We start from the raw sequence: 23985 nt of genomic DNA, 5'->3' as shown, positions 1-23985 counted from the left end.
AATATTTTTTCAATTAAAAAAACCTTCACTTCAATAAAAGAAAAACTTTTCAATCAAAGAAAAAAAGTATTTGAATCCAAAAATATATTTGAGACTCAAAAAAATACATTTGAACACTGCTTTTCTTTGATTGAAAATGTTTTCTTTGACAGAAGTCCGTTTTGTTTTGTTTAAAGCAACCTTTTTAATTGAAGTAACATTGTTTTTTGATTGGACCATATAATAGGCAGGACATTTGTGTCTTTATCATTCAATCAAAAATGAAGTTGCTTCAAACAAACAACAGAATTAATAAAAAAGTCACTTCAATGAAAAGATAAACATTTTCAAAAATAGAAAATCTTTTTTGAATGCAAATAAAATATTTGAGACTCCAAAAATTGCATTTGAACACTTTTTTTTTTTTTATTGAAAATGTTCTCTTTGATTGAAGTAATCTTTTTTGTGTTTGGGCCATACATGGGTAGGACATTTGTGTCTTAATCATTCAATTCCAAAAAAGTTGTTTCAATCAAAAAAAATATTTTCAATCAAAGAAAAAACTGTTCAAATGCAAAAAAACTATTACCCCGTGAATAAAAAAAATATTGAAGAGAATGTGTTTTTTCGTTGTTTTTGTTTTTTTTATTTGAAGTGAAAAAAATTTAGAAGTTTAAATTGTTTTGATTGAATCATTTTTTTTTAAGTGAAAAAAGTTTTGAAGTTCAGATTTTTTCGTTTGAATCACTTTTTTTTTTTAAGTGCAAAAAGTTTTGAAGTTCGAATTTTTTTGATTGAATCATTTTGACGCAAACGTTCCGCAGTGGGCGGGTGCTTCTCTATTGGTCAGACATGTTTGATTGACAAGTGTCTACACCAACGACATCTTTCTGACAAAGAAGTCATGTTCGCCACTCGCCAGCAAGCTTTTTGCCAGCAAGTGTCCTACCTATTATATGGTCCAATCAAAAAACAATGTTACTTCAATTAAAAAGGTTGCTTTAAACAAAACAAAACGGACTTCTGTCAAAGAAAACATTTTCAATCAAAGCAAAGCAGTGTTCAAATGTATTTTTTTGAGTCTCAAATATAATTTTGGATTCAAATACTTTTTTTCTTTGATTGAAAAGTTTTTCTTTTATTGAAGTGAAGGTTTTTTTAATTGAAAATATTTTTTTTGATTGAATAATAAAGAAACAAAACTACCTCCATAGAGGTAACCCTGAATTATTGCTTTAAGTGAATTAAAGGGTTTATTGTTACCCTGTTTATCTCATTGCCCTCAATGTATGGACTGAACATTCATTATAGCGCTATAGTCTTTACTGTTTGTTAACTGGACTTTATTTTTGTAACTAGTTTTATTGCGCATTATTAGGCGAATATTTTATAATTTGTGGAAAGATTAGAAATGTTGCCTTGGCAAATAACTAAAATAAAGTTGGTTTTAGTTTAAAATTTTCCAATATTTAACAATAAAAACACTGTTGTTTAGTACAAATGTTGTGGGATAACTTGCACAAATTCAAAGTTTGCATGAAACGGTCTTTTCTTCGCTATTGTGACGTATATCCTAGTGAAACGGCTTCTGGAAAAAATATAGGGTGGGATTTGATTTCATCCTTGGGAATTGATTGTATCGTAGTTGGGCGTTGCTAACTAGGCCTGTTTACTCCTGGTGTTAAGATGTGTTTTTGTTTATCAGATCACAAGTAGACGAGAGACACATCCCAGTTTACACCTGTTGTTTTAATCCGTCTCTTTTGTCCACTTTCAACCACTTCTGTCCTGATTTCCTTGAGGGGAGGGTCTATGGGCGTGTAAATGTATGGACTTTTTCAGATCTTTTGATCTAATGGATAAAATAAGCTCACGCAATTTACATATGAACGCGACCAGAGACCATTAAGTGAGATCAACAGCTTTAGTTTCTGCTCTGACAGGCGAACAAAATCAGGAATGGTGAGAGAACATTGTGTTTGATAAATTTTTCATCTTCAAACCAAACTTGGGTCTTCAGTTGATAAAGTTTAAATCCCGTCTAGCTAGAGCGTTTCCCATAATATTCACTCATCTGGTCAGAAGATGGTCTTTTGTGGCTGTTTGAACACATTCGACCTCATGAGCGTCTACACTACGAAAGCAATCTGATCAAATGCGTTTTCAACTACCTCTGGAAGATATGGAAAGTGGACAAGCTCAAAACCGTTTACACCGGTATTTAGCACTGTACACTTGTGAACCGATCAACCCCCCCCCCCCCCCAAAACATCTTAAAGGTCCGATATTGTCACAACTGAAATTTTCTGGCTTTTTTCATGATAACAGAGGTCTAGGCTCTATGAAAATACCATATAAGTTTCAAAACAGTCGATCCACAGACAAATGCACACAGATGGATAAAGTATCTGTGCCTTTTCACGAGCCGTTGTGACTTCCGTATAAATGTGATGTCAGAACTACTCAGTCTCCGCCCCCACCAATGGTGGGTCACTCAGAAAACAACAGGCCAATCAGAAGAGAGGCTCATGAATATTAAGTAGACAGGCCAAAATCAAGCTGTTCTTGGCAGAGCTCCCGAGAAATTAGCTATAAACATATATTGAGATGTTTTTTGGTACTTATACCACAAATATATATTCTTAAGGACATCAGAACTTAAAATAAAACTTGAGAAAGTTATATAATACGGAACCTTTAATACCAGGTGTAAACGGGGCCTAAATGGAGAATGCCAGTTTGCAGTAATTTGCGGATTATTTTTAGTCTCATCATCCGCCGAGACGCACGTCATGAAAAGAACAGATGGCTTTTTGAGGGGGAGGGAAGGTTAAAGTTTTGCACATGAATTAACTATAATGACGTGCATGGATAAATCATTTATAATAAACACCGTTATGTTATGTAATGGTCAATTTTGATGTGATGGTGACTTTTATTGTTCAAATCATGAACTGTAGGTATGAGCAATAGTAGTGATACTTGCATTAGCAGAACAGAGAAATCCCCTGAGCTATGAAAGAGCAACCTTTGAGCAATAGACTTTATGAATCACAAGTTACGACCTTGGATGGGTGCAGGGGTGAACATCGTTCTGCTGTTGTGGACTCACAGCGTCATGCTCTACTGAGATGTGTAAAAGATTCGCTCAGGATTGAGAGCTTTAGCAAATCTTTCCCTTGGTTCACACACACATTCCACTGACCATTACGACTCTATTAATTTCAGTGCTTTACAGGAGCCATATTTCATACATACAATGCATATTTGTAGTATTTTCCTTTTCCATTAGACGCTTGGAATTAAAGTTGTGTTGTGAATCGTGATCTCTGTATTGATTGGTTACCATACTGTTATTGGCTGCTAAATACTGCATAGCTGGTGATGTGTAAATGAGATGTCGTCTATAAACTTTTTCCCCACCAGCAAAACTTGTATGCCCCCTAGAATATTTTGTTATATGAATATCCGAACATGCAATATATCAAAAGAAAGAACAAACCCTCTGCTTTTAAACAAACAATAAAATAATCAATAACATTTAATTCTAGTATCATGCATTTTTTATCAACACTTGAATGCAAGTTTTAATAATAAAAAAAGCAACATTTTAAAGAAAAACGCTGAGAAAAACGTGTTTTTGTCGAAGACTACGTCCGAATCGGATTCAGAGCGATGATCAAACACAGATGCAGTAGATCGAGACCATCAACACCCTTTGTCGTTTCCTCTTCATGGGTTCAACATTTCATTCAGTAACATTAGGCAGTTTTGATTTATATGCTGTTTAATGTTTCATAATCGTGTTATTTCACATGTGCGTCAGCAATGCTTCTATCGCTTGTTTTTGCTTCTTCACCTGTGTGCCCCCCTACCGTATAACAGTAAGAACATAGATTGCCGGAAAATTATGTTAAAGTCCCCCTGTAATCAATTATTACATCCCTTAAAACTCCTCTTTGATCACCAAAATGACATATTTAAGCGTTTTTTCCTTGGGAAAAAAATGTCTTCATGCAATGCAAGAACAATCATATGCTCTATTAAAATATCTTTTTATCAAATTACTAGGTTACAAAAAGTAAACTTACAAACCTTGTTTTTAGCGCCTTCTTAACTTTATTCAATAGCTGCTATTCATCAAAGAGCCAGTTTATCTTTTAACTATAAATGTTCTACTGTCTATAAAATAAAGTACACAACCAAGCAATGAAAAAAAGCATGTCATTAAGACTGTAATATTGACTTAGCCTTCCTGCATTAGCTCTTTCAACCTGGAAAAAGCTATCCTGACATTGACTCTTGTTTTTTGTAATCTCCGGTCACGTTTCCTTTTACGTTCAATTTTGGACTTTTTTGGCGACGAGGATTTCTTCTCCTGTGGCTCGGCATATGTATACCATTAAAAATAACAGTGCAATGCAGCTTTTAAACTTGCCGGGGCCGTGAAGCACCTCTCACTGCTCTGCTCCTCCGTTTCTACTGCTTTCAGTCACGTGATGCTGGCTCTGAACGAAAACACGTTGTGGAAACGCGTTGGCCTAGTACTTTTTGACCTTCTCTGCTATTATAGTTTTTCAAGATGGCGGAACGACATAAAGATAATAAATTCTTCGTTTACGAGGATAAGTCAGATAATTGGCAGAGGTATTTGTAAACCATTGAGGATATATTTATGAATAAAAATATTGATTTTAGATAATAAAATACCTAAAAACTACACATTGTCCCTTTAAAATATCTTGAATGTAACTCAACACCCTTGCCTCATTTAGTTTACACGGTTCTATGAATATGCAAATGAGCCCCGCCTCCACTCACTCAGCTTAGATATCCACACGTTGACGATCACACGTTGATCTGATTGGTTACAAGGTAGTTTTCAAACTGTGTTTTTGAGACTGTCTTTGGTTCACTGCAGTTTTAAGGAGAAAATACTCAGCAATGGTGTCGACTTATGAATTTGCACATAGTTTGTCTTAAAGCATATTAAAAACACCTCATAGACATATAAACAACATTTAAAAGCTTGACTTTCACCACAGGGGACTTTAATAGCGGGGATTGAGTTGACGTGGTTATGGTTGCAACATCAATTAATGACCCATTTATTGCTTGCTTTTTTTGTAAACAGTCTGGTTGGACTGAGAAAATAGCATTGCATTATAAATATTAATGTGTCTACATAGCAAGAGCGAATCCTATTTTCCATGCTATGCCCCCTTTAAAACACTTAAGCTCTCAAGGGTTATAAAATATGCTGAGGTTTCGAAATGAATCATGAATTTCGCATTAGTTATGAGTTTTATTCATGGCACTAATCCATCAGGCACCAAAGAAAACTTATTACAGTATGTAGTTCATATTTAAATGGTTGGTGATTGTTTAAGCTATCATTACAAGCACAGAAATTACAGTTGTACAGTGATATTGACAGGAGAAATGTTTGTTTTGAAGCTTTATCAGAATAGCTCGAGATCACTCAGCTCTGTTACACTGGCTTACTTTATGCTATTAACATGTTAATGAGAGTTTGCAGGATTGCTGAAGGATTGTACGGTATCTCTTATTCCAGCTGACAGTCGGGTTTCTTTAGTTTGTCGCCTGACTTGCCTCACATGTCTAAAAATATAACGTGACTGAAGGCTTAGACGAAGATATTGCTTCAAAAACAGAACCAACAACCTACCGACGGCACTTGTAGTAGTCATCTCTCTGAAGGTTTGACTGGGATTACAGTTGTGCTTTCTGGGACATATGGTTTTGGAGCCAATCCTGGGCTAATGGAAAAAGACTCAAGTGTGCTTTCTATCTGACATGGAGGTCGTTATGTTGATCGTTTTGAAGAAAACGCATTGCATTCTCGTTTGGCAGAAACAATTATACTCTTTTAGAAATGATTGCTACATATTTAATGGGTCTTAAATGGACCGAAAGAGCCATTAGACTATACGATGTTTCTAGAGAATGATGGTGGAAATGGATGCAGAACAAACCCCTAGTGTAAGAATTTAACTACTAAATCAAACGTTTGTGACATGAATGAATCCTCAGATCATGAGTTTCATCACGATTTGATCTGACATTTACTCTCTTATAATATTTGCTGATACCTCAAAACATGCTGCGATACGGTTTGATTTAATTCTGGGGCATATGATCAATATTAGATTACACTTGATCAATGGAATGGATCAAATCCATTCTACTGAGACTGCGCTTCTTAAGTTATCTAGTGACATTTTGATGGCTGCTGATTCTGGTCAATACACTGTGCTAATTTTTACTTGACTTATCGTCGGCATTTGATACATTGGATCATGGAGTTCTGATAAATCGTCTGCGTAATGAAATGGGATTTTCTGGGTATGTTCTAAAATGGTTCACTTCATACTTGAGTGATAGATCATTTTGTGTGTCCGTAAACAACATTTTGTCAGACATGACCCCGCTTTCATATGGAGTTCCTCAGGGCTCAATTTTAGGTCCAATTTTGTTTTTTATTGTATATTAGCCCCCTTAGTGAAATAATTTGTAATTTTAATAATGTGTCTTATCACTTTTATGCTGATGATATTCAGCTGTATTGCTCTTTCAAAGAGTCAGAGTTAGGTAAATTAACCGATTTATTAGAATGCCTGTCGTGCATTAAGACCTGGTTATATAATAATTATTTACAACTGAATACAAAAAAGACTGAAACGTTGATCATTGCTCCAGAACAAAAACTACCCCAAATTAAACAACACCTCTGTTCCTTGGACTCGTCCGTCCAGATGAAACCTGGGTGTTTTGTTCGACCAATCGATGTCTCTGGATGGTCATTCTAGACAGATGGTCAGAAATTGAGAAATTTTCAAATGGTCATTTGAGAAATATCTCTAAACTGTGATATATACTACCTAAAGCTACCATGATCATTCTAATTGACATAGCTAATTGATCATTCACGGCTAGATTATTGTAATTCTTTTTTACGTGTTTTAACAAATTTTCTCTGAGCCGTCTTAAACTGGTGCAAAGCGCAGCAGCCAGGCTAATAACAGGAACCAACAGAACGGCATACATTACTCCCATCTTATTTAATCTCCACTGGCTTCCAGTAAAATATAGAATTGAGTTTAAAATTTTAGTCTTAACTGTTAGAGCAGTACATGGACAGGCCCCCCAATATATTGCTGACATGCTGACCTCTTATTCTTCCAGCCGCACTCTTCGTTCTTCAGGTCAAAACCTCCTGATGGTCCCCAAAACACGCCTTAACACTCGAGGAGACCGCTCATTTAATGCAGTCGCTCCCAAACTGTGGAATGCCCTGCCCTCGTCGTTGCGTGTGGCCGATTCTGTTGATTCTTTTAAAAAACAGCTAAAGACAGTACTATTCAGACAAGCTTTCAGTTGACTGAGCTATTATGTTTGTATGTTTTCTGTATGATGTGTTTTAATTGTTAATATTTGTTACAATTGCTATGTAAAGCACTTTGTGATTTTATCTGTGATAGGTAAATATATAAATAATATATATATATATATATATATATATATATATATATATATATATATATATAAAGTTTATTTACTTACTTACACTTCAGACACCTATGCTATGGTACTGTAAGTAACTTTGCAACATGTCAACTAACTCTCATTAGAGTATTAGTAGACTGTTAGGGTTCGGGTTAGTTAATAGGTTGACATGTACAGTGCTTAGCATAAGTGAATACACCAATGCTAAAGTTGACTAAAAAGAGGAATAAAAAAATCATCACGACGGACACATACCCTTCAGCATACCTAGAGATTGGCATGGTTTTATTTCAGTTAGGCTATAGCTAAGCTGGTATGATTTACATTGAGAGATGATCTTTTGGTGGAAAATTGGTGTCCTTAAAAAAGGTAAAATTTTTCCTCATTTTTTTAAATTAAGGCATTAAGATCATTTAAGGGTAAAAAAAGGTTTGATTTTTCCTCATTTTTTTAAAATTAAGGCATTAATTTATAATGACCTCTGAAATATAGCAATTGTAAGTCGCTTTGGATAAAAGCGTCAGCTAAATGAATAAATGTAAATGTAAATTAAGATCATTTACAAAAGATGATTTTTTATTCCTCTTTTTAGTCAACTTTAGCATGGGTGTGTTCATTTATACTAAGAACTGTAGTTTCAAAGTTACTTGAAAGTGGACCATCGAAATATATATATTTAAATAATAAATAATAAACATATTTATTAACTCACAAATACTGCTAAAATGTAACATGAACATTTAATAGAACAGTCTCAATTGGGACATCCACAACATAAAACACATTTTTTTTATTTATTTAAAAACTAAATAATGAAAAAAAAAAAGTCGCACATGAGATCATCAGTCGTCTGATTGTCTTCAACAATCAAGAAAGTCTTTCAGTATTTTGTGCTCTCTAAAGTGTGCAAATCTTGTATCCGCACTCAGACACGCACAACAAACTTTGGCTAACATTTATAGTGTCAAAATAAATGTGCCTCTTTAAAATATATATGATGCATATATACTCTTCATTTGATTTGATCTTCAAGTCATTTGATTTTTATGAATAAATCTTTATCAATGTATGTAAGTGATCAGATGCAGCATTTTCACTTGGTAGTCGATAAAACTGGAGAAAAAATACCACAGATTTACGAGCCACCAGACCATAATATGTTGAGGTCAGACTCTTCTGACTAGGACTGTTAAGAAACCATCTAGCAACAACACAGAACACCTTAGCAACCAAATAGCAATCATCCATAACACCTTAGGATCAAATCTAGTCTTTCCTGCTATGTAAATATCCGGTGCAATAATCATACTGGTCTAAATTTATACAGATGCAAGCCGGTTTGTGACATTCATATAATTAAATCTCCTTTTGCTTCTTCGTTTGCCCTTGTGTATGTGTGTGTGTGTGTGTGTGTGTGTGTGTGTGTTATGAAGAAAGTCACCATTTAATTTTTTTATTTAAGAAGGAAATAATTGCAGACTCTTAATTGCAAATTGGTTATTTGTTCTGGCCATTGCTATTTTAGTTTTATTATAGTTTTAAAAATATCTTATAATAAGAAACCATAAAAATTTAATTAATACAATTGTAATGTTTATTAATATTTTGAATTTGCTTTTATTTTTATATTTTGAGTGGAGTTTGAGTTTTAGTTATTAATTTTAGTTTAATTTTTAGAATTTTTGCTATGTGCTTTTGTCATTTTATTATTATTATTATTTTTAAATATTGCTATTTAGGGTTTATTTCAGTTTTAGGTTTATTTTTAGTTTTTATTTATTTCCAGTTAAAAAATTGGGACCTGTCTAATTTTTGTTTAGTTTAAATTTTTCAACTAATATTTATATTTTATTTTATTTCACCTTAATTTCAATTAACAGTAATGTTTTTAATAGTTTTAGTTAATGATAATAACCCTGCTACAAACACCGTAAAAAAAAAAAAAAAATTCTGCTTGGAGATAAAAATGTTTTTAGGGCAAAACATTTTGGTTTCTGTCAAGCAGGAGCTCTGAATGATAAAACATCTTAATGGTCACACGTAGACGGCAAAGCGACACATTTGCATAATTGGATTCCACTTTAACATCGTAACATGCTAATTTTTAAGCGTGAGTAAGCAACATCAGAACGCGATTCTCAAACTTCTTGTGATGCACCGATTAGCATTCTTCATTTGTGGGGAAGTTCATCCAGCCTGTGATTCTGATTGATTTTTAAAGGTAAACTACACATAAGCATCAAAGCGTCCTCAGAGGGGCCCTTAATTGCAAGTCACGTGGGAATCTATAAGTCAGAAGTGACATGGACACTGATCAACTGCTGAGAGGAAGAAGAGACGATGTTCTCCGGCTCTGCCTGTGATGTAGATATCGAACCGAGTCAAGTGTGTGCGGGTTCAAGTAGTTTTCCTCTACAGATGAGGACCCTCCTGCCCCCCTCTCGGTTATTAACGTCTACATCATGGATGTGTTTCCCAAGGGAAAATACAGACTTGAATCGATGATCCTTGAACACACGGGCCGAGCATCAGTCATCACACCCAAGCACACATGATCTGTTATTAATAGCGCTCATGTCAGACAAATGCTAACATTGTTAATCTTCCGTTAGTAACGTCTGTATTATCCTGTGATGCAATTAAAGTCAACATGAAATACTTGTAACATGTAAAAGTACATGCAAAAGTAAAAGAGTTGCAAGCATGGTATGACTTTATTTCAAACAGACTTTCTACTTGAGCTGCACGATTGGATAAATTGAGAATCACGTTTTTTTCCTTTCAAATAGAGATAATAATTCTCCCACAAGTCTGAATAGATGAGGATCTGACAAAATTTTAATTTCTGTCTATTAAAAAAAAATTAATCAATTTGAATTAATTTGTCTAAAAAAATGAGTTTGAGTGAATGATTCAATGACTCACTCGTAGGCAGCATTTATACTGCAGTTCTTGATGCCCAATTCCGATTTGTTGATTATATATATATATATATTTTTTTTTTTTTGACGACAACCATCTTACATCATCTTTTAAAAGTGACCCGTATCCGATATCTACATTTACACTTAGCCTTGGCGAAGCTAGATGCACTGACCTGGAAAAGGAAGTAAAAATGGTGTGATTTGCAATGGACACAGATTAATGATAAAACCATATGATTATATTGATTTCTGCACCATCAGTAAAGGTCATCACATTGGTCTCTTATGGCAGAAAAAAAAGAGGAGAGCCCTTGTTGCAGACTGAGTCATGTGATCACGGTTGGTGTCCATATCATTCACCACCGTCACTTCTTCAATGACGTAAGACTCGCATTGACGGGAATATCCGATCTGTCCGCTTACATGGCAGACGCAAATGCATGTATCTGATTCATATCAGATTTATTCCCACATATGAATGAGGCCTGAAACCGATCTGAGAATATCAGAATGCATGTGTTTTATTCCAGCTTACATTCATGGATCATATCTGATCTGTGCCACATGGGAGGAAAAAATCGGTTTTGGATCACTTGAACCATAAGATGTAAATGCGGCCAATAAGACACTTGCTTCTTTACTGAATGAATCAGCTTTTTTGAACGAATCTATTAAATAAATGATTCAATGGCAAATACATTTTATAACAGTCACTTATCGCCACCTACTGGTGTAACAATTTAGACAATTTATACAATTAATTGTTATTTGTAGCATCAAGTTACTTTCAAAAGGTGATTTGCTCTATTTTGATTTATATCAACTTTAATTTTTATTCTAGTACTTCTGTGATAATATGAATGTTTGTAACAGAAATAACGATACTGTGTGTTTGAAAAGACTGTTTGTGAAGCTGTTTCATACATGATAACGGCTCTCTCTGGATCTGAATGTTCACTCTGATCGTATTTGTCAAAGGTTTAATAGACATAGACAGTCGTTGTCATGTATGTGTTCAAATCGAGATCATGATCTTTGATTGATTAATCATGCCGCTCTACATTCTGTAAACTATAAGCCACTTTGCAACTATATGTCATTGTCAACTAGCAGTCATTAGTCGCCTTTCTGCTTAATATGTTAACACTTTATTTTGATGCTCCTCAACAGACATTCGACGGACTATAACTAACTTTGCAACTACGTCAACTTACTCTACTAACCGTAACCCTAACCCAAGGGTTAGTTGACATGTATGTAGTTGCAAAGTTACTTATGGCTAGTAAAATGTCTATAGTTTACTATCGAAATGAAGTGTAACCACATGTTATCTTTGAAAGTAATGAAAATGCCTCCTTCAAGAAAATTAACTGATGCGTCTCTACAGAGTCAGTCAAGGCGTCTAGGAGAAGGTTAAGCCAAAAGATAACTCATGCCGTCTGATCTACGAGATTAATCTTGTAAATGGCTTCTCGGTTATATACAGGAACAGCCTTTGAATGGTGAACAACAGTCCTGCGCTGATCCGATCTCTCCTGTAAATCCCGGGATTCATCGACTGACAGATGAGTGATGAAACTGCGGATTTATTCCCAGAACCCTGTAATTCTTCACACTCTGGATGGATGTTTTTTCACTTTCTGAAACATTGACATCCAGTAAGAGATAAATAACAGTCAGGGATAGGGCCTTGTGTGTCAGCTCTGTGAAGGACGGTCGGGATAATGGTGTAAATTGTGTATAAACACACGAAATTAGATGAATATTTGTACAAAACAGCATCTGCCTTGCAGAGTAAGTCAAGTAAGTATGTTTGAAATCAAGAAAACAGTCTCTCTGAGTGACTTGACTACTGGCTCTTTTAATATCCAGTCGATGAGTTTAAAGGAAAGTAGCTACTGTGAACAGACATGAATATTTTAGCTCATCCTCCAGTGACGAAGGGACCCGTGTTTCTACACCGCAAGCCAATGCAGGAGCTTTAACATTTGCAGAGAGCAACGGTACACCTATGATTAATTTACCATCTGGGCCACTGAAGATTCATGTCATTTAATGCAAGAAAAAGCATTTTATACGCTAGGCAACTTAACATGGCAAAATAACATTACATTTTTTTTTAATGGTAGTGTATACATATTTACAATACGTTCTGTACTAAAAATTACTTTTGCATGAGATAATATTTAGAACAATAATCTAGTACAGAATGTGTATATGTAAATTGTAAATATGTATTCAATACCATTCAAAAGTTTTTTTTAAATGTTTTTTTAAAGAAGTCTCTTCTACTCACCAAGGCTGGATTTATTTGATCAAAAATACAGTAAAAATTGTGAAAATTATTCCAATTTAAAACAGCTGTTTTCTATGTGAATATATAGCATATTATTCTCCATTCATTACTCCAGTCTTCAGTGTCACATGATCCTTCAGAAATCAGTATAATATGATGATTTGATGCTCAAGAAACATTTATGATTATTATCAGTATTGAAAACAATTCAAATTATATATCGAAAACAGTGCTGCTTCATATTTTGTGGAAACCGTGATGCATTTCATAAATCCTAGATGACCAGAAAGTTAAAAAAGAGTGCATTTAATTGAAATAGAAATCTTTTATAAGTAGTTTGTTGTCAGATCTGTTTTTATAAGCGTCTATCGATCAGTTCTGGCTGTACTGTTTTTCAGTATCTCTCAAGCATTGATTCATGTTCCATTGTCCAGAGCAAGATGTTCAAACCGATCAAGCCCACGCCCAACCGATAACCTCCGCCCCCTTTCCCAGAATGCATCTGCCAAATAGTTGACATTAGCCTCACATTTCCCCTTTCTCTGTTGTCTAGCAGAACAAAGTGCCGCTGTTCCTCCGTGAGCCGCAGGTAAAGGGTTCTCTCCTTTGTTCGGCTGCGCGCATTCAGCCCATCGCTGTGATCTGCATCTCCACAGGCACTGCCAAAGACTATTTTAAACCCCAAGTACCCCCCCCCCCACCCCCATCTGACTCCGACTCTATAATAACGCCGCACATCATCTTATTGTGTTTCTGCAGTTTTCAAGATATTGTGTCTCCAGACAGCCAACCAGCCGCTAATTCCATCCCTTGTTTAGTCACATGGACTCATTGTATGTGCCTTCGGTGTGAGATGTTGCTCTGACTATAAATTAAGCCCTTGATTCTTTTTGTGTTTGGGGCCGTGGCTTTCAACATGCCCACAGGCTTCAGTCAAGCTACTCGATATAATAATGAATAGTGCATTAGGGCCGCAAAAAAGGGAAAATAGACAGGAGCTTTAATTTAAAAGATGTTTTTATACTTTTGGTTTACATGCGTATATGATTAATGCATTAAGTTATTGGTCCAATTAAGAGAGAGAGAGAGAGAGAGTGAGCTTGAAATATGAAGTTATATCAGCACTTTTGCGTGTGTGTGTGTGCGCGCAAGTATGTGGAAGCTAAATTAATGATGGCATCTCTATTCCACAGAAATCTTTCTCTTTATAAGGTGTAGCTTGGGAAATGCAAACACACAGAGGCTTCGTTACGTTTCCTCTGACAGCATGCTTTCCATCTTGTTACGGCACAGTTCAATAGTCCCTATGGGATTCTCCACACATATCGGTTCACTACATTGGGAAAAAGTGCTAGTAATGTGAACACAGCCTATTAGGTGACACTCCAGAGATGTTTGTGGGCGTCAGAGAGTATACCTGGGGAATTAAGAGTATTGTATTGTATGTATTGTGTGTGAATAATGTATTTTCTTTGTTCCCTTTTCCTTCTTACTGTCATCAGCTAGAATGACTTCTTGGTCACCTTCATTATCAGATCACTTCTTAAAAGAACCCATTCGATTTAATTTATTCTGGAGAATGTGTGCTTGCTTCTAGAGATAGTTCACACAAAAATTTTAATTCTATCATAATTTGTATGAATGTCTCACCCTGAATGAATTTCTTTCTTCTGCTGAACACAAAGGAAGATATTTTGACTTCCATAGTATTTTTTTTCCCATCAAGTGTTTGGTTGCCCATATTCTTCAAAATATTTTTTTTTGTGTGTTCAACAGAAGAAAGAAATTCATACAAGTTTTGAACAACTTGAGGGCGAGCAAATGATGACAGAATTTTAATTTTGGGTGAATTATCCCTTTAAATGTCCCATAACTAATGAGGCATGGCAGAATGTTTGACATACAGGGTTCGCAAAATTTAAAAATCGCTGGTAGCCCTTCGGGCAGGCACTCTTCAGATTTTGGTAGTCCGAAATGAATTTTACTAGCCCAAATAAAAAGACAACCATAATGTAGAAAATTGGTTAGGAGTCAAAACATCAATCAAAAACTTTTTTAAAACACAAATATCAACATTTGGATATAAAATAATAAAATTAGAATCATCCATACAAATATGCATCTGGTTCTAACTGAACTGAAATTTCTGTGACCTGTATGGAACATGAATCAGTCTGTGGCTCAGCCCCCAATGAGGTTATGACTAAAAAAGTTAACACTTTAGTTTTGTGTCTAATGCTCACTATTAACTAGTTTCATTAACATGCAGATGGCAGGGTTCGAAATTTTTTTATTTCTCTGATGTGTGCATTTCAAGACATTTGAAGTTCAAAAAAGGATAAGAAATAGCTTTAAAACCATGTCAGTGGCAGTAGATTATTTGTCAATACCTGCTCTCATCTCCATCACTCTTTCTTTTTCTCTGTCTCCTCATTTTGCCCTGTCTCTTCCCCTCCTAAAAATGAACTTACTTAATTTACTGAAGGCTACAAATTGAATTATATTAATTAATCTCAACATGTACACATTCATAATTAATCTTGTGCCTAACATGATGCAAACGGCTTTAATGTTTCTTGTCACGTCACAATGACTGTAAACTAATTATTACATTAGGCCAACATGAATCACGTTAAATAAGCCTATTTTCAGTATATTAGTTTGCCTGATTATTTTTGTCATTCGTTTTAGATTTATGACCTAAAAAAACTGTCAAATATGAAATGTTTAGTTCAGCTACCTACATCTTATCTCGCACTTGACGACCATAAACATAAGCGTCAGTCACTCTGCTAAAATTCACGCTCAGCAGCTACTGTGAACATATAGCCCGCCTATTTGATTGGTCATCTTTGATTTAATTGGTCATTTCAAATATTATGACATTGACGAGCAGTGACAGACCAATGAGGCTAATATGAACACACACACACACACACACACCCTGTCCTCTTTTTCTGACGTGCACTCTGCTCGCGCGCCGCTGCGGATTGAAGATGATCGCGCTGAATCTGATTATAACAAGACTGAAGCGAACACGAATTAGTGTAGCTTGCATTTAATCACACATTTTTAGGGGGGCGAGGCAGAAGTTTAGGGGAATTTGATTACACTATTTCAGATAGCCCCCCCCCCCCCCCGCTTGCTTTGGACACAATGAGAAGGTCTGACTACTTTGTAAAGCTAAACTAAGTGCCTCTCTTCATGGAAAATATTAAATTGTGCGCATTACAAAAATATGACAAGATGCCTACATTTATAATTGTATTTGTTGCATGTTTTTTCCATTAAGAAAACCTTTTATTTTTTCAAATATTTTTACCGAAATGACACAAGAAAGGACAATCTCTTGGCTGATTAAATTTAGACTCATAGCCCCAAGAATCCCAAGAGGTTTGACATACTCTTTAAGGAAATTAATTTACTTAATTTGGGAATTCATCTTGGGGTCGTGCCTCCATTATAACCACCAACTCATTTCATGCGAATCTATTTATACTAGGATGAATCTCATGAAGCTTGTCAAGACCAAATCCAGGTCATATTTCACCCTAAAATCAGATTTTGCTTGGTGAAAAGGAAGCCTATTTTAGGATCATACAGGAAATACTGTATATCATGATAGCATTTGTTGTACCGCTCTTTTTTAGTTAAATGAAGAAAAAAGGAAAGTTGACCATAGGAGTGTAAAATAATTTTTTTTTTATTTATATTGAAGTGTTTGGGACAGGGCTTTTAATGGTGAGACTTTTGTTTTTGTAAGTAGGCTCTCAAAAATTACATAAATATTTGGATTTAGATTTATCGGCATATATATTGGTTATTGGCTTTCAAATATAAAGGGGGGTTGGGATGTGCTTTAGGTCTTATGTATTATTATGACTTTGATCACATAAAAGATCTGAAAAGATTTGATAAAGCCTTGCCACATTTTTGAAAGATTCTGAGACATTTCAGTAAGGAGAAACTGAAAAGTCTCGGAAATCAACACATGGTGCAAACTAATGCATTGCATGATGCTTGCGTCATTTTATCTTCCCTTTTTGATTTGGTACTTTAACAACTGGCTGATCTGGGAAGAGTGTGTGTAGTTTCCTGCCCCTTAGTCAATTAGGCTATATAATCTTCAATGAGCTCATTGTTTCTGCCTTACATTATTACATTGTTTAAATCAATAATGTTTTAGCTAACTGTTATATGTAAATTTCTGAAATACATAAGACAGTTTCCTCTGATAAGAGATCACTCTAAATTGTAATGTGGACATTTTCTGTAAAGCTGCTTTGAAACAATGTGTATTGTGAAAAGCGCTATACAAATAAATGTGAATTGAATATAAATACTCTAACTCAAACCATCATGTCAAGTCACCTTTATTTATATAGCACTTTTTACAATACATATTGTTTCAAAGCAACTTTACAGAGATAACAGGAAAATAATGCAACAAAGTTTGTTTCCAAAAGAAAAAAGCGTCACAGTCCAGCTTAAGTAAGTTCAGTGATGTTTCATTTTTGTTGTAAAAAAGTTATTAATTTAGTTAATTTATATATACAGCCGCTCTGGAGAAAAGCGTCATCGTCCAGCTCAGTTCAGTTCTCATATAATGCTGTCAATGCAGACAAATCAATGATATTGTGGAATATTAAATTAAATGTCCCTAACTTAAGCAAGCCAAAAGCCAATGGGAAAAAAGGCGACAGTGGCAGAGAGAATGGAGAAAAAACTAGGGCTGGGTATTGTTAGGAATTTCACAATTCAATTTGTTTCTTGAGGCTTCGATTCGATTTCGATTCGATATTGATTTATTAGCTTCGATATCGATTCAATAATTAGAAAATACACAAGTAATTAAGTACCTGAGTATATTTTAAAATAATGTGTGCAGTATTACCAATGTTTAAGAAGAAATTGACCCCAGCATGTTTCCTGTCATGTTTTATTTAGCAGAACAAACTGTACAATATTGTACATGTGTTGAATACAAACCACAACTGTAACAAACAGGTGCTTTATTAACACACCACTAAAGTGCATGTAACTGTAATAGAAAGTATATTTCTTTCTTCCTATACATTCAAGTTATAAAAGAAATGTAAACAGAAACACAAAATGTGCATACTCATAAAATAAAAAGCGCTTCATGAGGCACACGTGTGCACATTTGCACACACGCGCAAGGACTCTCTCTCTCCCTCTCTGTCGTGCGCGCGCTACGCGGTTTGGAGCTCGCGAGCTCTAGATTTCGGGAGATTTTAACTAATTTGCGGACATCAGTGAGCCGCTATCAATATGCGGGAGACTCCCGGAGACTTATGGAGACCCCCCTAAAATAGGTCTAAACGACGTCCCTGGTTGGTGGTGCAGGCTTGAACGGAGTGCAGCTGCTGTCCGTCATCTTGCTGTTTTGGTAAAGTGCATCTTGTACAACGCCGATCGCTCTCACTAGAGTGTTGCCCACAGCGCCGCCACTGGCCGGTGGGCTGAATCGATTCATAGGATTTGATGAATCGATATTGAATCGAGAAACAAATAATTGCAATGCATTGATGAATCGATATTTTTACCCAGCCCTAGAAAAAACCCTTGGGAGAAACAAGACTCAGTCGCTCAGTTCTCTTCTGGCCAATGAACAAACAGTGTATGATTATGATTCAGGCAGTTATTATCATTACAGGTCAGAAGTCATTGGATTGGAACATTCAGAATATCATAAACGCAAGACACACCTGTAGGCCTGTGCACTTAACACTTCTCAGTCTCTGCATGATCTATCCCACACATCTCTGTGGAAGCCTGAGCGCTAGTAAACGGCAAGTGTGTGTTTGTGTTGTGCCAGGTGTGTGATGGGTCCCCAGAGTACCCAGGTGCCGAGGCAGAGGAAGGAGTCCCGCCAGGCATGGAGCACATCCAAGTGCGCAGACGCGCCAGTCGAACCCTGCAGCTTCCCCCGCTGGTCTTCCGGCAAGCCGAGCAACATGACTGGAACAGCAGAGAGATGGAGTCGATCGCCCGTCCCACAACCCTGGCACTGCGCACCCCCCCGCTCATCGCCATCACATCTGCTGACACCGGCAGGTGAGCCGAAACAGATCATGCCTTTTTTTGTGGATGCATATAATATGGACTTTTCAGTAGGGGTTGCACAGCTACTGGTTTCTAAAAACACATTTATACTGGGTTACATTTTTCTCCAGCAGCATATAAACTAAGGATGCACCGATATGAAAAATTTAGCCAATACCGATAACCGATAATTCTATATATTTGAAAGCCGATAATCAATATATTAGCCGATAAATCTAAATCCAAATTTTTATATAATTTTTGAGAGCCTGATTACAAAAACAAAAGCCTCACCATTAAAAGCCATGTCCCAAACACACAATTATAATGTTCTCATTATCGTTTTATGTAGCTAATATGACAGACTTGCTCTGCATTTCACCATATTTTCCCTTTTGAAGGGATTCCAATCATATTTAAAGCAATTCAGAACCATCATGGTGAACAGTGCGACCTGAAGTGTCTCAGCTGAAGGAAATAATACATTAATTATCAGCTCTAATATATCGGCCAAATCTTCTTATCAGGCTTATAATGATAACATTAAAATGAACATATATTAGCCGATACCGATTTGGTGGCCGATATATCGTGCATCCCTAATATAAATTCTGATTTGAGTGTTAATGCTGTTTTTTCCCCTATAACTATATAGTATCAACAATCATTGGGTATCCGTCATAACATAAAAATAATTGCTTTTGGATTGTTTCATTGCACCATTATTTTTTCAACCCACAAGGTTATTTGTGAAGAAAACATTGTGAGAGTCTTTGTAAAAACACTTGGATATTTCTCAGCAATGGTGTTTCATCATAATAAAGTGTAAGAATGAAATGGGCATGGCGATAAAATCGACTCCTAACCCTTCAGCAATGATTGGCTTTACTACTAGCTCTTCAAATCCTGTTTAGAGTGAGAAGTTCTTTGGTGGGAGGGATAGATTAGAACACACTTTGACGTTTTGACCAATGTCGCTGTTTTTCTGTCACTCATCATCCATGCAGCCTGTTCTTTCTTTGATGGACTCTTTAAAGAGGCACAGCTGAACGGTGTCTCTCCAGGGCCGTAAGCTGGTGGATGAAAGAGAATTTGTGCCTTAAGATCAGTTTCTCTTAATGTATCCACAGCGATATACAATGGGATTTATGTGTGAATGTTCTTGCGTCATACATTTTTGTAGTCCTCACTGCTTACTGTTTCACACTAGATTTTCACCTTTACTGCAGACAAAGCGAGTGCTGTTTTCTTGTGCAGAACTTTGTGGGTGGTTGCTTACAGGCAAAAGAGCCCAGTATTCAGGGTAGGGTTGCATCGTGTTCTTATAGTCTTGCTCAAATTGGGATTTAAAGTACACTGTAAGCTTTAGTAGCTGCTTCTCAGGTGGAATACATTTGTAAACAGTAGTGGTATTGAAAAGCCATGAATTTCAGTTTTGTTAAATTTTGTTTCTCAACATCACACAATGGTAAATTCAATTTCCCTTTGATATAATTAATCATGAAATATGTTAAATTAAATTGTATATTTAAATATGTAAATATTTTGATCCAACAGACCTTATTCACAGCAGCGCCATCATTGATTTTTAAGAGGAATGAAAGCGAGGCTTTAAGGGATAGACATGCATCTCTTCAGTCGGTTGTAGTGAAGAACACCTAACCCGAGACCAAGACAAGACCAAGACCAGAGTGTATCGAGACCGAGACAAGACCAAGACTTTTAGGGGCTGAGACCAAGTGCTGCTTCACTGTAGCCCAGGTCAGGCTCTTCTGCCGCTGTTTCTGGTTCAAAAGTGGCTTGACCTGGGGAATGCGGCACCTGTAGCCCATTTCCTGCACACGTCTGTGCACGGTGGCTCTGGATGTTTCTACTCCAGACTCAGTCCACTGCTTCCGCAGGTCCCCCAAGGTCTGGAATCGGTCCTTCTCCACAATCTTCCTCAGGGTCCGGTCACCTCTTCTCGGTGTGCAGCGTTTTTTGCCACACTTTTTCCTTCCCACAGACTTCCCACTGAGGTGCCTTGATACAGCACTCTGGGAACAGCCTATTTGTTCAGAAATTTCTTTGTGTCTTACCCTCTTGCTTGAGGGTGTCAATGATGGCCATCTGGACAGCAGTCAGGTCGGCAGTCTTACCCATGATTGCGGTTTTGAGTAATGAAACTGGCTGGGAGTTTTTAAAAGCCTCAGGAATCTTTTGCAGGTGTTTAGAGTTAATTAGTTGATTCAGATGATTAGGTTAATAGCTCGTTTAGAGACCCTTTTTATGATATGCTAATTTTTTGAGATAGGAATTTTGAGTTTTCATGAGCTGTATGCCAAAATCATCAGTATTAAAACAATAAAAGACCTGAAATATTTCAGTTGGTGTGCAATGAATCTAAAATATATGAACATTTAATTTTTATCATTACATTATGGAAAATAATGAACTTTATCACAATATGCACATTTTTTGAGAAGGACCTGTAGTACGTTTTACATCCAATAAAAGCAAGGATGTTAACAAAAAAAAAAAGACAATATACTGGCAATTTACTGATATTTCCACAGTTATGGTCTTGACTGGTCTTGAAAAAAAATCCCGAGTCCTCAATGTCCGAGACCGAGACGAGACCGAGTACAAATGCCATCAAAAAGTGGTCTCGAGACCAAGACCGGTCTCGAGTAATACAACACTAATGGGTTGTACTGTTATTTAATGTGTTTTTGGATTATTCTGCTGACGAAACACTGCAAGAATGATCTTTTTCCAGTAAATTTCAGCAGATAAAAAACACCCGATAATATGACCTGTGAAAAATGATAAGTGATCTAGGAGCTTTATACAGCTTTTAACAGCGAATGCTATTGAAAACACCAAATCTACTACTACTACTACTAAAAATAAATATTTAGTTTATATATAGGGTTGCATTTCAGCTGTGATGCTTGGCATTTTTAGAAGAGGTTGTTTAGGGTTTAGATGTTGATAGACTGAAGTTTAACATGCTACTGTACAGAGTTTAAATGGCCAATATAGAATCAGCATCATGAATATTTCATTAGCATTGACTTCATGTTTGTCTTGAAAGTTCTTGCATTTTAAAGATTCTACATGGGTTGAGTAATTTTTTAGAAATAACTGGCGTTCTTCATTAGCTGGCAGTATACATGCATGCATTTGTCAAATATGGCCTTATTTTATAGCAAAGCGAAATCAGTGGCACCCCACCATTCACAATCAATTTCCTCCCGTGGATGTTCATTGAAAAGCTGCGTCATCTTGGAGCTACATTTTATTTTTAGGCCAAACTAGTCGTGCACTAATGTAGTGTTTTAGTGTGGCAGGATTCAATCAAACCTTATTGACTGGGTGCAATCTCCCTCCATTAACGTCTAATAGTTTACAAGGTTATATGAAAAGATGGAAGTGCCGCTTAGAACCAAGGACACATATTTTTTTTTTTTTAATGTCTTCTCTTTCGTTCCCCCACAGAGAAAACACTGTTGGATCTATTCACATTGTTGGGAATGAGAGAGTAATTTCCTGTCAGGCTCTGAATCACAGACATCCACTTTAAATGTCACAAAGTCATTCGCCCTGTAAAGTGAAATTAATAGGATACCTGACGCACTTTCTTGCGACTGCATTAAAGATTTTCTGACCTGTACAAACTCCAGAGGAGATTCGTGCTGCTTTCTAAAGAAGCTTCCTTCATATATTGTCTAGTTTGGCCCTAAGCATGGTTCATTTATAATTCAATGAGTTTCTTCAACATGGTTTCACATCTGCTGCTGATTGGGTTGATTTTACTGGCCCGTTGGCCACCCTTTTAGTGACGCCATGATTGTTTAAATCAGCTTTAACACTGATTCTGCTGAACTGTGAACTTTCATGTCAGAAAAGTATTACAGAAGCATGAACAATCCTAAACACCCTTCATTATAGCTGACCTTAACTGATTTTGGGGTTCTATAGATACAACCTTGCATATCTAAATTCTGAAAAGGTTTTACAGACGTATGAAAATAGGAATTTGTCTCTTGCTGAAGCCATGCTGTGCTGGAGTGGCATCGTATCAGCAGCCTGAATCACCCGTGGACCGGAATACAATTTTCATGTGTCTGGTGAGTCATATTCTGCCAATTGAATGTGAATACATCTGGGATTCATTCTGAAGTTTGTGCATGCTTTGGCATGTAATAAATAGATCATGCGTCACTCTCCATGTAAAGCATAAAAAAATGATTTTCGCAGTTTTATTCTTTGCATTGTGATGTAAATTATGGCTCTGCATTTGCACATTCCCAATTACACAGATTATTCTCATGCTTGTTTTTCAGTAGAGGGTATGCATTGATGTCACTTTCCTGCAGGAACACACTCCCTCAGCCGGACTGAGTGGCAGAAGAGCTGCTGTGTGACTGGATTTAATAGGGGAAACTGCGAAAACGCAAGTAAATCAAACGATTATTAGTAAAGGTTGGACTCGATATAGTGTTCCTTACAACTTACCAAAGATCCAGTGATCATGGGTATTGACATGCAGCCAGGAGTCATGTTTCCTGACATTAATATGAGCCTGATTTCGACGCTGGGGAAATACATAATGCAAATTTGCCTGTGAACACTTTATATAAATATAATATAGGTAGGTCTAAATCCATGTGATCACTTATAACAATGTTATATACATCATCATATCGTCCAGCACTAAATCTTGTATAGCTTTTTGTCCGTGTTTATTTAAAAACACCCAATTATGCATATTTAATTGATGAGTTGTCAATACAATATATAACAATACAATATATGGGGTATGATTTTACCCCTAAATTCAGCATATTGACACCAAATGATAACTGCAAATCCACATATCGCTGCCTGGATCCAGTTGTTTCTATGAATTGCAATGATTAATTTGCTTCTCTGTTAGTTTCCAGCAGTCTGTAAAAATATACCTCTTCTTTCTTTTTAAATTAGTTGTATTCCCCATTCACGCTGAAAACAAATGAGGTCCGTGGTAAACATAACGTGGCGATACTTGGAAGTTTTGCTCTGTAATGTAAATTTCACGCACCAATATTGAAAAACGCCAATTTTATGTTTAAAGGAGCACTTCATCCATTTGCATTAAGCTTTGTATCGTTAGAAACCTAGTCATATTTTTGAATGGTCATGCATTATTCCCTCATTTTCCCCTGAGAT

At 36.1% G+C, this 23985-nt stretch overlaps 1 protein-coding gene across 6 annotated transcripts in view; it reads left to right on the top strand.

Moving 5' to 3' along the window:
* LOC143750623 (3',5'-cyclic-AMP phosphodiesterase 4D-like) overlaps positions 1–23985 on the top strand; it is a 291108-nt gene that overhangs the window by 55743 nt on the left and 211380 nt on the right. For all 6 annotated transcript variants that reach the window (XM_077243791.1, XM_077243790.1, XM_077243787.1 and 3 more), the window contains one exon: positions 18566–18804. In XM_077243791.1, the coding sequence (XP_077099906.1) occupies positions 18626–18804 (179 nt within the window). In that variant the 5' untranslated portion in view covers positions 18566–18625. The remainder of the gene's footprint in view (positions 1–18565; positions 18805–23985) is intronic.

This window comes from Siphateles boraxobius, unplaced genomic scaffold, assembly GCF_051911475.1.
Source record: "Siphateles boraxobius isolate OS27281-9 unplaced genomic scaffold, OSU_SipBor_1 25, whole genome shotgun sequence".
NCBI classification, from domain to species: domain Eukaryota; kingdom Metazoa; phylum Chordata; class Actinopteri; order Cypriniformes; family Leuciscidae; genus Siphateles; species Siphateles boraxobius.
Note: the sequence above shows the minus strand (reverse complement) of the source record. Positions and strands in the feature narration are given on the sequence as shown.